Raw genomic sequence first — 17,965 nt, forward strand, 5'->3', positions numbered from 1 at the left:
GTGCGGACCCACCAAAGACCCACCGCCACATTAGGATGGCTGGTGGGTCCTGGTTTCAGTCCGCAGCTTTTCCGCCACGGTTGGCTTACAACCACGGCGGAAAAGCACTAATATGGTGACGGTGTCTCTCAGACACCGTCAGTCAGATTAGGATGGGCTCTGAGACATGCTTTTCCGCGGCAGCTTTTCTGCCGTGGAAAAGCATGTGTAACTTCACTGCGGGGGCCCGTTGCGGGCCCCCTAGGTGAAGGGGGGAGTAGGGGGTGCACATGGGGGGTACCTATGGTACCCCCCTGCATTTGTATGCAGAGAGCGGCAGGCACCACGCTGTGCCTGCCTCTTTCTCCATACAAATGCAATGCGTGATTTTTTAACATTGCTGCGGGTGCAGCTTGAAGCTGCACCCGCCGCAATGTTAAAAATAGAGGATGTGACCGCCAGGGTGGCGGTCACATCCTAATTGCACAGGAGGGAACTCCGCAGCCCATGCGGTGGTTCCCTCCTTATGGTGACGGACGGACTCTAGTCCGTCCGCCATCATAATGTGACCCTTAGTCTGGCTAGGGAATCAGGGAGGACATCTATAAACGTGCTACAATGCCCTGGAGGCCAGTAGATACGGATTCCCAAAAATGAACATGTGGGGGAAAATATGATTCTACATTTCAAAATCGGTACAAAAGGGGGTGGTGATGGACGGAATGCCAGAAACCGGTCTTCGGAAGCTTTTTTCCGGTCCAAGGAAGACATGGCTTGGCAGTTCGGGCTGGACTGTTCCCATGAGGCACAGGGTCAGACTGATTTGCATAGAGCCATGTCTGAACTGGGGTGGCAGAGTGGGCTAAAGAACGGTGATGGATTAAACCCAGATCTTTTGACTGGGTGTGAGTGTTTGATTGATTCAGATGCTCCGTCCATCACCACCCCCTTTTGTTCTACATTGCAAAATGTCACAATTTGTCATTGTAAGGAGTTTCCAGGATACAATATGTTAAAGATACATTGACTGCTTTGGGATTGTAATCTTTCTTTACAAACCCAGCTAATTGTTAAACAACCCTTAAAAAATAAAAAAAAACAATTTGTAACGAAAAGATGGAATGACAGATATGAAAATAATCATAACAATTTCATGGTGACATCATACTCGAAGATCCACTATATCCATTTTGACGTAAACTTGTATCTAATGTTTGTCACTAAAATACGTCTTCGCTTTATATTAGCAAGATTTTGATTACACCTTATTATGTGCATTCTCGGCCACCCTATGGGAATCTATTCAACAAATCCATTGCCAGTTTGCCCATGTGACGGAAATTCCCCACAATCTAATTTGCACCTCATCTTTTTTTGTAAATTTTATACGGTGCATAGCAAAAAGTACATCCTACCTCTTTTGCATGAATATACATTCACTCAATGTCACCTTGTCTTATACTTCCTTCAAATGTTGTCTGATCAGTATGTGCGCTATTGCTGTGCATCCTACATTTGTTTATCAATAATGACTAGAAGATCACTTGACTCTTAATGATAATTAATTACTTGATATATTTTAATCTTATACAGCTAATTTTTTAATGAAATTATGTATATAAATTCTTTTACGATTACGCAAAGAATGCAAAACTGTTATATTAGTTTATGAAATTTGGGAGCGCTTTAGCGGTCACCTGTGTGAAGTTTTAGCTCCCATATTATTAGTTGCAATTTTATTCTTCCTACTATTTGCTATTCATGCATAAGATTTTTATGTAAGCTCTGATGTTTTTTAAATATACAGGTTTTAAGTGTATTTTCCGACATTTTATGGGATTGTAATCCATTGCTGTAATGTATTGTTATGATCTCTATTTTACTTTTATGATCTTCATTTTAATTAGATCAAATAAAGTGATTTCTGATTCTGATTCTAAGAGGTGGACTCAAAGCCCAAGGTTTTATTGAATACAATAAAAGTATTTATCGAGACACAGCTAAAGTGAAAGCTGTCTGTAGGCGAGATATCTCCTCAAATGCTATTCATCTACAAAAAGCTGTTATGTGGTTTGCTGGACTCTATTCTTTTTCCAATGTTTTTCACCCTTTACATAAACCATCTGTTCCCAGCTGCTCTAAAATGTCATACAACATGTATCCAGCGGATACCCAACTCTGGCTGAACATTTGACCCTTCAATGATGTAGAACTCATGACCAAAGTTCTTAAGGATATTAACCTCTGGACATCAGACCAACACCCAGAGCTGAACTTTTGTCACCCAACTGGCCTATCCTAATGCAAACATTGCTTTACTCAGTTAGAGTGTTATATTGTAAATCTTCCATTGAGGAGTCCAAGAAATCTCCTGGTTCATCCCCTCAGTGGCAATTTCAACTAAAAAAACTGTTGAGTCTTAAACATGGAAACTCCCAACTCAGTGTGATTTCCAAACTGAGTCTTACTACCATCAAAGTAGTCTGATAGGTTGGTGCTGCGCACTAAACAGCTTGAACATAGATAACAATTTGGTCTCTCTGAAGCAACCATCACCCCAGGGAAGAAAGAAGTAACGTTACTGTAGAAGTGCATAACATTTGTGCAATTTGACTAATTTGTCTTCTCATAATTATGCAAAATTATGTGTAATTATGCAAAATACAAATCTGATATTTTGGAGTATATTTAAGGCCATCGGTCCCACCTGCAGGTGCGCCCACCACATTACGATGGTGGACGGATGGTGGACTGGTGGAGAGACCATCTGCCATGCATCCAATGGAATCAAGCAGCCTGTGTCAGACCATTGGAGGGGCTGTAATTCCTATGATAGTGGCAGTGCCTGCTGAGGCACGGTCGTAGGGATTATAGTGTCCCTTTCCACTGCAAATTGCATGGCAGTCAGCCCGAGATGAAACAGCATGGGGGAAGTGACTTTGGGGGCCTCTAGCGGGCCCTTGAGGTCCTCCCCTATGGGTTCCTGGGTGCATGGTGCCCCTTAAACATGCCTGCTCCATGTGGCAGACACCACATGGTGCCTGACACATAGTGCAGGGATGTTTAAAAGTGTATATTTTGGACTGCAGCGTGTGCTACAGCCCGAGCACATGCCAGGTTATGAAATATACAGATTGCGACGACCTTTAACGGGGTCGCGTTCTAATATGGGTATTGGGACTGCCGACAGCTAGTCGGGTGGTCCTGCTACCACCACAGTGCCGGTTGAACGAAAGTACGACCGGCATTGTAATCAGACCCTGAGTGTGAAATGCATCCTCACACCAATTTCTAGCTCCTGTACATTTGCAGCAAATGGTTACCAAAAATTACAATTTGTTTTTCAAATTGAAGTACATTCTAACCACAAACAGCACATAATCATAGAAAGTTTTGTAATGGAGTCATTTAGGAAATTTTTCATAACAATTGTAATGAGAAAATACCAAAATTGTGCAAATTAGGCCAGTGAAATTTTAATTTCACAAAGGCCTTTTTTTAACCCTTTTGCTGCTAGGCCTAAAACTTTTTAACCACATAAGTTATCCACCCCCCCCCACCCCCTGTGCAAAGCCTTTTTTTGGCTATTTGAGGTAGTTCACGCTTAGTCCCTAAAACTTTTTAACCAAGTAAGGGATCCACGCCAACTTTGCGTCCTTATTTTCAACATCATGGGGATTTTAAAGGTACCCAGAGTTTGTGGAATTCCCCGGAGGGGACCCAGAAATTAACCAAAATGCTTCAACATGTATTTATTTCTTGGAAAAAAGGGTTACAGATGAAAGTGTCTGTTTTTTCCCTGCAAATTGTATCAAACAAGGGATTGTGGTGCTGAAATCACCATCTTCTCAGCTTTCAGGGTCAAGCAGACCTTTGTCAGAAAAACAACATTTTTTACACAGTTCTTGCATTTTTCTGCGATTTAGCCTACTTTTGCTATTTCTTGTGCTTTCAATCTCCTTTCAGTTAATGGTAGAAATGGGTATGAAAGTAATAAACAGATCCTGGAAAGCTATACATTTTAGAAAATTAGACAACATCCAGAATTTAGCAAGGGGTCATTTGTGTATGTCCTTCAAGGTTTCGTTATAGAAACTAACAGTTAAATATAGGAAAAATTGAAATTTAGTTGAAAAAAACAGCCATTCACCTGTAACTTCTTCTAACTATGACAGCTGTTTAAAAGCAATATATCGGTACATCAGCTGGACCTTCCTGGTTGTGGGGATATATAGGACTTATAGGTTTACCAAGAGCCCGACGAACTCAGAGCCAATAACTGAGCAGCGACTTGCAATGGTTTTTTATTATGTACCGGGTATGTAGTAATTATTCTGGGACAATGTATACATGGAAAAAGCGGTATGAAAGCACCTATGTGTTTCTGAAATAGGAGCAAATTATAAAGTTTAGAAACAGTAGATATTTGCACATTTCCAAAATTGGGAATACCCATACTAGCATGAGAATTACACATTGTCTTTCATCTGGAAGGCAGAAATGCATCGAAAGTCAATCGGTATTGCCCTGAGTCTCCCGATAAAAATGGTACCTCACTTGTGTGGGTAGGCCTGGTGCCCACGACAGGAGACGGCTCAAAACGCAAAGTGGACATACCACATTTTCACAATGAACTATTACCCCTTTTTTGCAAACTGCCTAGCTGTAGTTTTTGAACCCTAGCTCTGCTGGCACCTAGGGAAACCTAGCAAACCTCTACATTTTTTAAAAGTAAACACTCAGGGAAATCCAGTATGGGGTGACTTGACTGGCTAACACCAGGTTCTGTTACCCATAATCCCTTGCAAACCTAAAAAATTATCCAAGAAAAAACACCTTTTCATCACATTTCTGTGGTGGAAAGTTCTGGAATCTGTGTGGATTCACAAAATTCCACCCACCCCGCGTTCCATAAAGTATTCCGAGAAAAATAGTACCTCACTTGTGTGGGTAGGCCTAGTGGCCGCGACAGGAAGCAGCGCAAAACGCAATGTGGACAAACCACATTTTCACAGTAAAAATTAACCATATTTTGCAAAGTGCCTAGCTGTAGTTTTTTAACCCTAACTCTGCAGGATCCCTTGTAAAACCAAAAAACAATTATCCCAAAAAAACAAATTTTCCTCACATTTCTGTGGTGGAAAGTTCTGCAATCTGCGTGGATTGACAAAATCCATCCTGAAAGTCTTCCAAGAAAAATGGTACCTCACTTGTGTGGGTAGGCCTAGTTCCCATGAAGGAAATGGCGCAAAACGCAACGTGGACACACCACATTTTCACAGTGAAAAATGACCCTTTTTTTCCAAAGTGCCTAGCTGTAGTTTTTTAACCCTATCTCTGCCGGCACCTAGGGAAACCTAGCAAACCTATACATTTTTGACAACTAGACACCCAATGGAATCCACAATGAGGTGACTTGACTGGCTCTCACCAGGCTCTGTTACCCAGAATCCCTTGCAAACCTTAAAAATTGTCCAAAAAAACACATTTCCCTCACATTTCTTTGGTGAAGTAAAAGAAATCCCTCTGGTGCCTGCACCAGAGGGATTTCTTCTGCAAAGAAGCAGTCCGACGCACAGGAGAACTTATGCGTCAGACGGCTCCCGTGCATCCGATGCATGGAAGGGGTTAAAGTGGCCTGCCTCACACACAAGGCCACACTTTTTCTAACACCCCAACTGTTTTTCCCGAAAAATCTTGGGAGGAAAACACATCTATTGGAACAGGTACAAACTCAGTGAAACACAAGGATTAAAAAAAAAACAAAGCTAAAAAATAATCCTTTTCTGATAGCATGGAACTCCATTTCACTGGACATTACAACAAAATCATCCAGTGGTGCTTTTAAAACTGAGCTGAAAACTCTACTTTCACAGGGACTCATCCAGCTATGAAAGTCTTTCTTCATAATAATTTTTAAGAATGGATGACTTATCTGCTATTAATTTGAATCTCACTATATAGTATGCAATCTCCATACTCTGTTAATTCTTTACAATTATTTTGGTTAATTGCTAAACGAGATGGATATCCCACCTGCTGTATTATATATGCACTTGTAATGCAGCAGACAGGCCATCCGCCAGGTTTTTGACAGATGATCCTGGCTGCCAAACTCTAAACAAGACCCTTCATCTCTGTTCTACATTGTTGCTCAGATGAACAGGGTTCAGCACTAATGGAGGTCCAAAAAGTTGGATGCACAGAGTGAGTGATAAAAAAGCACTGCAGGATTGTGTGTTGGAGCAGGCCACTCCAGGGTCACAAGAATCAAGGGAGGTTTCCCAAAGTGGTAGTCGTTTTTAGGTCTCGCCTGAGCCAGCATGCATGCGCTGCTCTGCGAGGCATTTAGTAAGGGCTTTTAAACTCCAAACCATTAAAAAATGCTGCTGCCAGACTGCTGGGTGATATCCCCAAATTTCAATCAGTCTTAGGAACCATCAGAGAATTTCACTGGCTTTCCATCAGGAACAGAACTAAGTTTAAGGCCCTGTGCATTGTCTATAAGGCGTTGCACAACCAGGGACTGGCCTTTCTCACTCAACAACTTGTTCCCTACCGGCCCACCAGGTCCCTGCGGTCCTCTGATCGCTTCCAGCTGGAAGTACCTCGTACCAAACTGGTTTCATGGGGTGACAGAAGATTCCTCGTTTCAGCACCTAAGCTCTGGAACACTTTGCCACTGTCCTTAAAGAGCAGCCCCTCCCTATGGTCCTTTCGAAAACACCTTAAAACGTGGCTATTTGACCAATAATCACATCCTCCTGTAGGGCTGAATTTAGCAGATACTTAGCGCCGAGATGCCCATGGGCCTTCGTTGCGCTTTATAAGTGTTTAAATAAATAAATAAACACACGCTTGTGTGTGTCCTATTTTTATCACTTGCTATTGAGCTTTGCATGCGTCTTTCTAAGAAAGACGGCATGCAATTGGCCCAAGGCGGGTGCATATCCCGCCTTCTCTGTTCTTGTCCTAGGGTGCTCGGGAGCGAGCATGAGTGCCATCTGTTTCCAATTATTGCACCCGTTAATTGGAAACAGATGGTGGTCTTCTCCTGCAGCGGTGGGCACAAGCATGCTCGTGTGCGCACCACTCCCGGGCTTGTTTACATTTATTTTGCTATAAAATACTTTTTTTCCTGTGGACAAACCCCTTCCCTTCGAGCCCAGCAGTTATGGGGTGAATTGCCCTTGTGGGTGGAAGACAATACATGAAAATGAGTGTCTGTTCTTGGCTTAAGTGTGCTGCAGTCAGTGTACTGTGACCCATTCTGATATCAAACATGTGTATCCTGAGAGGGCAGTGTATCAGCAGTGACAGAGAGTCTGTGTGTGTGCGTCTGAATGCATATGTGTGTGTGTGTAAGTGAGTGTGAACCTGTGTTACTCTGTGTGTGCGCGCACTACTGTCTGTGTCAGTATGAGCGTGTTTGTATGTGTGTGTGTCCCAAGTGCATTGCTGTGTGTGTGTCTGTGTGGGTGCTTTAGTGCTTTAGTGAGTATGCATGTGTTACTCTGTCTGTTAATATCTACGTGTCAGTATATATGTGTATTTGCGGGCGTGCCTGCCTAAGGTCACAAGTCTCAGTGCACATTCTGTATACCTCTGTGTGTAGCTGCTGTCTAGGATACCGTGTCAGAGCGGGTGTTTGTCCTCTTAGAGGGTGACTGGTGTTGGTGTTGGAGGTTACCATGGTTCTCCGGTTCATCCCATCCTGGGCCCCTGCCCGGGGAATGAACAGGTCGAGCCGGTCTGTTGACACTCAGAGGCCGTCCCTCCCTTCCGCCCGGCGTGTATTTAACTTAAATAATGCCACCTCCGTCTTGCACTGACGCATCCATCGGGCTCAAGGAACAGCCATTTTTACAGGTGAATAATGTTCATTCTATGGTTCTCCTATGAAGAAGCCCTTGGTCGCTCTAATGCGTGGCCACCACAGTTGCTCTCAACCACTGAGTTCATTGCTTTCTGCAGGGGTGAGCTGTAACGGCACATTGATCCTAAAACACTTAGCTAAGTAAACTTGTGTGCATATAGGTTTACTCCCTCCTATGTACTGCCCTACTCACCCCTTCCCTTTCTCCTTCTATTCCCGGTGTACCTCTGGGGCTACAGATTCCACCACCCTCCTCAGGTATCTGTGTGCCTGTAGATTCTGCCCCAGTAACTGTGGGCCTGGCGAGTCATGCCATATTCTCATGTACCTGTGCGCCTGTAGATTCTGCCCTTTACCCGTGAGCCTGGAGAGTCCTGCCCCTGAACCTGTGGGCCTGTAGATGCTGCATTTCTGCCCCTGAACCTGTGGGCCTGTAGATCGTGTCCCTCTGCCTCTGTGGGTCTGTAGATGCTGCGTTTCTGCCCCATAACCTGTAGGTCTGTCGATCTTGTCCCCCTGCGGGTCTGTAGACATACCGGGGCCAATTCACAGAACTAACAAGACAAAATCCTAAACTTACTACTTTTGGTATTCACAGAAGTTAGGATTTTGTCTTAAGACAAACTTAAGACAGACTTAAGACAAAATCCTAACTTAAATCTGTCTTAAGTCTGTCTTAAGACAAAATCCTAACTTCTGTGTATACCAAAGTAGTAAGTTTAGGATTTTGTCTTAAGTTAGTTCTGTGAATCGGGCCCCAACTCTCTTCCTTTGAACCCGTGGGCCTGTAGATCCTGCCCCTCTGCCCCTGACCCTGTGGGCTTCCAGACGCTGCCCCTGAGCCTGTGGGCCTGTAGATCCTGTCCCTCTGCCCCTGTGCCCATGGGCCTGGAGAGCCCCGCAATGGGTGTGCCCTGCCCCTGTTAGCCTGTGTTCGTGTCACTCACTGGGCCGCTTGTATGCTTTCAAGTTGTTTTTCCTGTTTCCCTGGTTGCTCTGTGTCTGGAGGGGAGCTGTGCTTTCTGCTTTCCAAGTTTACTGCGGCCTCTCCTTGTCGCCTCCATCCAATACTGCTGGATCTAGGTGGGGCTTCTTAAACAAGGGCCTTACAATTGCATGCTTCTACTTCTTTGGGACTATCCCGGTTTCGAGGGATAATGTGAGGAGCTGTGCTGTGGTTGAGAGAACAGAGCCCCCTCCCTGAAGTAATATATGGGGGAATGTGGGATGTTGGGGAGAGCCTGATTTAATTTTGGCCAAGAGGGACCTAGTATTTTCCTTATTCTGGGCTGTAAAGTGATCTAAAACAGGTTGTCTACCAACCCTGTGTGTTCAGCTCCTTGATAATGGTCTGATATGGGGAAATTACCCTGACTTGATTCATATCTGCCAGGAGAGTTCCGTTGCAATGAGTTGTGGTTTTTTTTTTTTTTTTATGCAGCTAACCCGTTACATCTCTCCTTTGTGCATTGATGTAGGGTGTAACCTTGCTCCATCATTTTTTAGGGATTTGACAATCTTAAATAGTTCCCTGGGGGAGTTGGCTGCCATGTGTATTCTCACTCACAGTGCTTGGCCTGAGCTTGCCTAATTTTGTTATGATAAAGTCTGATGTCACGCTTGTAGTGGATTTTTTGGGCGGGGTCATAGGACTTCTTCCAGTCCCCTGCAAGTTTCTTACAGTCCTTTTTCAGGGAGGCTAAAGGACTATTAATCCAGGTGGCTCGTTTAGTATTACGTTGAGCCCTTGGTCTGGATTTCTGAATACATTGGTCTGACGCTTGGTTGATCCAATGTACCCAAAGCGTTTCAGCCTCATCTGGATTGTCTGTGAAGATAGAGGCGTGTAGAGTTTTAACCCATCATTCAGATGTAAGCCTGGGCTTACTTCTGCCTGAATTCAAGCTTGAGTTAGTTGCCATTCATAAAGATGGTTTTATAAATGAGAAAGGGATAAAATAATTGCCTGAACAAGAAACTTGGATAGGTGTGTTCACCTGGATCTTTGGGTCATTTGAAAAGATGGGATTGAGAATATGCCCTTTCTCATGTGTAGCGGACCCAACTAATTGGATGAGTTGCATAGCCTCTAGATCTCGTAGAAGTCTCTTGGTGGATGGGTTATTTGGTACATCCATATGTATGTTAAAATCGCCAAGCATACACGGGCGATCAAGACCTTTTTATTTGTTTAGCTCATCTGTTGTGTCTCTTCTCCTTTCTGCCCGCTTTTAATGTTGTGTTGTGTTTACCTTCTCAAAGCGCCAGGACGCCCCTTTGCTGGGGCAGCTGTGGGCGGTACAAATAAAAATAACATAACATAACATAAATCTTTTTCCCAGAATTAGGCTGGCAAGGGAGGCCTGTGGATGAGGATTCCCGAAAATGAACATGTGAGGGAAAATGTGATTCTACATTGCAAAATGTCACAATTTGTCAGTGTGAGGGGATTCCTGGATACAATATGTTAAGGATATATTGACTGCTTTGGGACTGCAATCTTTGTTTATAACCCCAGCTAATTGCCAAACAACCCCTAAAGAACAAATAAAAAAACTCTTTTTAACGAAAATATGGAATGAAAAATATGAAAATAATCATAACAAATTTATGGTGATATCATACTCGAAGATCCACTTTATCCCTTTTGACGCAGACTCTTATCTAGTGTTTGTCACTAATATGCGTCTTCGCTTTATATTAGCAAGATTTGGATTACACCTTATTCTGTGCATGCTCGGCCACCCCTGGGGAATCTGTTCACCAAATGGGATCACTGAAATAATATAGACTGCCAAAATATCGACCTGCAAAAATATCGTTGCCAAAATATCGACAGACAAAATATCGACTTTCTATCTACAAACAGGTAAGTACAAAAATATCGAGTACAAAATATCGTTAACAATAATATAGATGTAAAAAATATCGACTTTATTAAAAACAGTGTTAAATTAAATTAATATTAAATATAAAATGACTAAAATATACTTAAAAATACTTAAATTAAATTATAATAATTAAATAAAAAATGAAAATAATAAAAAAAATTTACAATCTTATTTGTTGACCCTGAACCCGAAAATATACCCCTTTACCCAAAAACCCAAAACTGACCCTGAACCCTAAAAATACCCCTTTACCCAAAAACTAAAAACTGACCCTGAACCCTAAAAATGCCCCTTTACCCAAAAACTGAAAACTGACCCTGAACCCTAAAAATACCCCTTTACCCAAAAACTGAAAACTGACCCTGAACCCTAAAAATGCCCCTTTACCCAAAAACTGAAAACTGACCCTGAACCCCAAAAATGCCCCTTTACCCAAAAACTGAAAACTGACCCTGAACCCTAAAAATACCCATTTACCCAAAAACTGAAAACTGACCCTGAACCCTAAAAATGCCCCTTTACCCAAAAACTGAAAACTGACCCTGAACCCTAAAAATGCCCCTTTACCCAAAAACTGAAAACTGACCCTGAACCCTAAAAATACCCCTTTACCCAAAAACTGAAAACTGACCCTGAACCCTAAAAATACCCCTTTACCCAAAAACTGAAAACTGACCCTGAACCCTAAAAATGCCCCTTTACCCAAAAACTGAAAACTGACCCTGAACCCTAAAAATGCCCCTTTACCCAAAAACTAAAAACTGACCCTGAACCCTAAAAATGCCCCTTTACCCAAAAACTGAAAACTGACCCTGAACCCTAACAATGCCCCTTTACCCAAAAACTGAAAACTGACCCTGAACCCTAAAAATGCCCCTTTACCCAAAAACTAAAAACTGACCCTGAACCCTAAAAATATTCCTTTATCCAAAATTTATCAATATTATTTAATTACCAATTAATTATTAATTAACAATAACAATAAAGTAAATATATTAGCACATTACCTGTAATTATTTTAATAATTAATATTATTTTTTCACAATTAATTACTTAAGAATAACACAAAATTATATATATTAAAATGTACTCTAATTAATGTAATTAACTAATTACAATTAATCAATTACCAATTAATTACTAATTCAAAATATGTACAAAATTATATTAATTAATTAACTAATTATTATTAATTATCAATTAATTATTAATTATAAATATTTACAAACATATATTAATTAATTAATTATTATTAAATTACTTCCCACCCTATTCCCCTATAAACCCACAACCCGCTACAGAATTACATAACGCAATTATTAAAAAAACAAATTCCATTTAATAAAATATTTTATAACATTAATACACACTTTTCACACATATTATTACATAAAAATACACTATAAAATATTATATATTATTAAAAATTCGATATTTTTGCTATCTATATTTTAAACAGTCGATATTACTTCACTTACCTGAAAAACGATATTTTTGTAGTCGATATTATGTCCAGTCGATATTTTGTCCAGTCTATATTTAAAACTCGATATTATGTCCAGTCGATATTTTGGAGTCGATATTTTGTCTGTTTACCCACCAAATGTATTGCCAGTTTGCCCATGTGAAGGAAATTCCCCACAATCTAATTTGCACCTCATCTTTGTTTGTAAATTTTATACGGTTGATCGCAAAGAGCACATACTACTTCTTTTGCGGAAATATAAATTCACACAATGTTGCCTTGCCTTATGCTTCCTTCAAATTTTGTCTGATCAGTATGTGTGCTATTGCCTTGCATTGTACAGTTGTTTATCAATATTGACTAGGAGATCACTAGTCTCTTAATGATAATAATGATCAATTAATTAGTTGATATATTTTAATCTTATAAAGCTAATCTTTATTGAAATTATGTATATGAATTATTTTACGATTACGCAAAGAATTCAACACTGTTACATTAGTTTATGAAATTCGGGAGCTCTTTAGCGGTCACCTGTGTGAAGTTTTAGCTCCCATATTAATAGTTGCATTTTTATTCTTCCTACTATTTTCTATTCATGCATGTAGTGCTAGAGGCACTCTTGTGGTCTGACACCCTGTGATGACCTTTGACTGCCGCTATTTTAATTGACTTTGGTGTGTTATTTCACCCTAGCCTGAATGTACAACAGTCCTGCATATGCCTTGCTTGTCTTACAGGTTTCTTTCTTGTAATCTTGCAGTCTTTCAGTGGGAGCTGTCATGGAGTAAATCAGCCTTGCCAGGAACAGAACATGTGAAATGCGCATTTGAAAGCATTAGAGAGAGAGTGAGGTGTGGAATGTACTTTTTGATCTCAAAGTGCAGTGTTGTGAGCAGTGGTGCACCAATGTGCATTGTGTTGTACATTGATAAGTATTATGAAGTTCTTACTATTGGCTTTGACATGGCCTCATGTCATCCTGACTTCTGACTCTACTTGGCTTGAGCTTTATCTGTGCGCACAGCAATGCTTGCAGGTTGTTTGGGTCAATCAAGTTCAAGGAATGTTTTGTTAGAGATTGTTTAATGTACCCTGGAAGGTTTTCGTGAGCTTCGTCAAGATAAAGGCTGGAACATGCAAGTTTGGAGAGGGGACATGGGAACTCATTCCTGCCAGTGAATGCTTGCTTGGAAGCTGGCCAGTTCTGGTACGATTCCTTTGGCTCAGTGGGGAAGGTTTCTCTCAAACCTTCTAGTGTGTTTTGAGATTATAAAACTGAGGGTTGTTGACTTAGAAACCGTGATTTTGGAATCCAAATGTGGATGGATGCATCTACTTGGGAGCGGAACCCTGGTTGCTGAGACTCTTAACCATGGCTGGTAATCGCCCGGTCAGGAGTGGGCTAAGGTGCAGGGTTTGCACCAGGTGAAGAAATTAGTTTTGACTAGTGCCATTGTGAGGCATGGTTCCAGTGGCTGTGGTCATTTGAAGTGTTTGAGCTTCGATTATTGCCATTGTGATGTTTGGCCAGTGGCTTTTATCATTCGAGGTGTTTTCTGTGTGACGTGTGAATGAGTTGAGGTGCACTTTCTAAGAAATCATTTGATGTATTCAGTGTATATATCTTTCTGATCTCTTGCAGGACGTCCAGCATATTATATTTGCTTGAATCTTATCTCATATTATTTGCTGCTTGTTTATTCATGGTATTATTAATGCATTTAACTGTTACTTTTACTAAGTGTGCTATTATTGCTTGCATATAAACATATATATATCCATATTTTTTTTAATGTTCTGCCTTTGGCATCTGGGAAAGCCTTTTTGGTAGAGAGCATTGTGTAAAATAAAACCCCAAGCCTTATTCTAAAAGAAAGTCTTCGCATTTTGTTAAATAAAATCCTTTTCTAAAGGTGCTGTGTTATGTCTCCTGCTTCGCCCTGTTGTTTTGAGCCACTGTGTGGGAGATTCTGTATTATCTGAAAGGCGAAGCAAGACAATGCATACAATTTTTAAGTAAGTTCTGATCTTTTTTATTATACAGGTTTTAAGTGTATTTACTGACATTTTATGAGATTGTAATCCATTGCAGTAATGTACTGTTATGATCTCTATTTTATTTTTATGATCTTCGGGCCCGATTCACAGAACTAACTTAAGACAAAATCCTAAACGTACTACTATTTTGGTATTCAAAGAAGGCAGTTACTCATTTTGGTATTCACAGAAGGCACTTACTCATTTCTGTATTCGCAGAAGTTAGGAGTCCTAACTTTAGGACTCCTAAATGCCTTCTGTGAATACCGAAAGTCCTAAAGTTAGTATTTTTCTCATTTTAGGAGTAGTAAAGTTAGTTTTAGGACTCCTAAACTGAGAAAAATCCTAACTTTAAGACTTTCGGTATTTAAAGAAGGCATTTAGGAGTCCTAAAGTTAGGAGTCCTAACTTCTGTGAATACTGAAATGAGTAATTCTCTTCTGTGAATACCAAAATGAGTAAGTGCCTTCTGTAAAATAGCAGATTATGGATAGTGAAGTCTTTAATAATAGAGAAGAAGGTGAATCTTTAGAATTAGAAATGAATATCTAAGCTACACGAGTAGTCCTTCATTCAAAATTGTTTTATTTCAGCTGAATTGAAAATTTGTTTTGTTAAGTGAAAGTTCATGTTTGAAAATGTAAGTGCATTTTGGAAAAGCTATTGGGAATAAACATAACTGTGAGTTTGTTCCAAGCCCCTGCATGAGCACACTAGAGTCCCTTTATGTTAGTGTGGTAGGCTATTATCTTTGTTGTTGTTGTTATTTATTAAACAATATTGAATAAATATTAATAGGAAACATCATTTGAAGAAAAAGACAATTATCCAAAGTGTGCTGTCCAAAAAAACTTACATTCTGGAATGACTATATTTATGCCAATGCAGAAGCCGAAGATCAGCAGGCTCCATGCCAGTACATGACGCCGCCCGCCCTTCTTCAGGAAGATGTATACGACCAGCTTGAATGGTATTTCAATGGCTCCAAAGAGGAATTGGGTCATGTACATGTCCAGCTCAAAGCCTCTGATGTTGAGGCTTATTCCATAGTAAGAAAGAAATGCACCAAGCCTACAAGAGAGGTGACAAGCAATCACTTGGAATAAGCTGGCCACTCTGCTGCATCATAAAACAAGGAATGGTCACACATTTTAGAACCTCAAAATAATTAATTTCCTTACCATGCAGCTGCTATACAGATGGAAACTTTCCTCAGTACTGGAGTACGGAATAAGTCTATGAATGTGTAATTTTTACCAGTGTTCTCAACTTCTGCCATTTTACTGAGTACCTAGAAAAAATGAAGTACATTAAGAAGTCAGATACTTTTGGTCATTTAGTTAAATTAATTACTCTTGTCTGCGTGAGTGTGTCTCCAGCTTAGCTTGGTGTTTACTGATTGTTGACTGATGAAGGGTTTAATCTGGCTCTTACTAGACTGGGTGCATGTCACCATAATCATTAAATGGTCATAGGTATACAAGCAAGCCACTCTATTCAAGTCCTAACACTCATACCCAGTCTCTCTGCAACCTGGTGCTTAATCAGAGATTTCCCATAACAGCTGATATTACTTGTACTTAATTTATAGCTTCCATTATTGGAATGATAACTGTTTAAATTAGTTTTGCAGTTCTCACCCAGTACCCAACAATTTCTAATAAAAATGCCAGTTGACTAGTTGTGAGTGGCATGACTTGTTGCAACATACATTAAGGGGGTTATTTATGAGAGCCACGCATCACTTTTGTACCACATAAAGTGGTACATGTGTGATGCAGGGCTTTGAATCTGATTTATGAAGCCATCCAAAGCCACCCTGCATAGCTTTGAGTGGTCCAATAATCTTGGGTATGGCGATGCAGTGTAATTTGCTGTGTTACCCTATTCTGTGCCCATGGTTGTTGCAGTGGGTGTGTGCATGCAACACCCATGGATTTTGACATTGCCACAGATTTACAAAATTATGTAAATCTGGGGTAGTCCTGAATCCCTTAAGCATCCAGAAGTGAGGCATAATGAGAAGGAATGTGTTTATTTCTCCTCATCTTTTCCAAAGAGGAAAACACCTTTTAGGATACTTTCTCTCAAGGAAGGTGCAAGGGAGCCTACGTTGGCGCTAGGCTGCTGAAATGGCACCAGCTCAGGGAGAAAGAACAGGAATGTACCGTATTGCATAAATACGGTGCTTTCCTGCCCTTTCCCTTTGGCGTAGGACATTGCAGCAAGGTGATTTGCTGCTCTAACCTATGCCAAAATCTCATAAATGAGAGCCCAAGAGCTTGAAAAACATGGATAATGGAATAAGGTAAACTTCCTCCTGATAAACTGAAGATTTTAAACTTTGAAAAGGTAATGCTTTGGTTGGCCCTTCCTGCATGTGGCTCAAGCATTAAATAATTAATGGCTGCCTCGGCTAGGAATTTCAAACTTCTGCAAATTTCCAAGGACTGTTTTGCACATTAATGCTAAGTGACATTTACTGTTTGGTGGATACCTACAGGACCAATTACAAGTCTCAGGCTCTGGCAAATCTACTGTTGCTTCCAGAACAGAAAAGACTCCAAGTACCTCCTCACTCATGAAGTGACAGGGGCGCGTGCATTCCCTGATCATGCACTATGCCTACCCACAATGTACACTTTGAATTTCTATATTAACTCCTCAAGATTCCGAGATGGTCACAGAGGTCTTTGCCCTATTCTCTGCTATTGAGATGATGCACCATTCACTTTCATTGCATATTTTTATTGTGGAATCATTTGAAACATCTATCTAGCTCTTACTGATCTGAAGAGATCAAAGCCTATAGATGCTGTAATACCTGAAAGCTACCTTTCAGCTGGTAATGGTCAAGCCCCAATACAATGATTGTGCAAATGGATTACTGTGGCAATAGACATTTATTCAAGGAACTAGATCTGTAAAAACTAAATAAGTAAAAAAGATCAAAGGCAAAACAAGGAGAATGAATGCCCAAATTTCTTTTAACAACACTACATCTCCCAGCATGCCACCTAACAACAGACATTAAGAAAGGTAATAAAATACAAGTGAAAGGACTAAGGGCCAGATGTAGGTGGCCCAATACCGGTTGATAACGACAGAAATGTTTGAGTTTCGGCCGTTACCGACCGGTATGAGGCTACTGAGATGTAGGCCTAAATTAGAAATTCGGTAATTTACCTATTCGGTATTTTAAGGAATAGGTAAATTACCAATTCTTTAAAATACCGAATTGGTAAATTACCAAATTTGCAATGTAGGGAGCACTCAAATGAGTGGATTGCATAGGTAAGGATTCGGTATTTACCACCAACTACAAGTTGGTGGTAAATATCGAAAACCTTTGCAAAAGCAATTATTTTGCTTTTACAACAGTGCGATGTGGCAGACATACATGCCCTTAGGGAATGTACGTCTGCCACATGTGCACGTATGCACTATTCAGGGGTGCAACAGGGTGTCAATGTGACACCCTGCCACCCTTGAGTGAGTTCCCCATTTTACCGAATCAGTATTTACAGATTCGGTAATTCCAAATCATTCCTATGGACCTGGAGGCCCAATTCGGTAATACTTACCAAATATTTACCTACATTGCATTTACCGATTCTAAAATACCAAATCGGTAAAATTTGGGGTAAAATTTGGTATTTTAGAATCGGTAAATCAAGATTACCTACATCTGGCCCTAAATCTTTACCTGTGATT

At 40.6% G+C, this 17,965-nt stretch overlaps 1 protein-coding gene across 1 annotated transcript in view; it reads right to left on the minus strand.

Annotated features, from left to right (window-relative positions):
• The window catches only part of LOC147706718 (solute carrier family 22 member 7-like), a 272,267-nt gene that overhangs the window by 78,944 nt on the left and 175,358 nt on the right, over nucleotides 1-17,965 (minus strand). The window contains exons 6-7 of the mRNA XM_086925855.1: nucleotides 15,433-15,542; nucleotides 15,108-15,322 (exon numbers count right to left, since the gene is read on the minus strand). Coding sequence (XP_086781981.1) covers nucleotides 15,108-15,322; nucleotides 15,433-15,542 — 325 coding nt within the window. The remainder of the gene's footprint in view (nucleotides 1-15,107; nucleotides 15,323-15,432; nucleotides 15,543-17,965) is intronic.

Source organism: Lissotriton vulgaris, chromosome 6 (genome assembly GCF_964263255.1).
Source record: "Lissotriton vulgaris chromosome 6, aLisVul1.2, whole genome shotgun sequence".
Classification (NCBI taxonomy): domain Eukaryota; kingdom Metazoa; phylum Chordata; class Amphibia; order Caudata; family Salamandridae; genus Lissotriton; species Lissotriton vulgaris.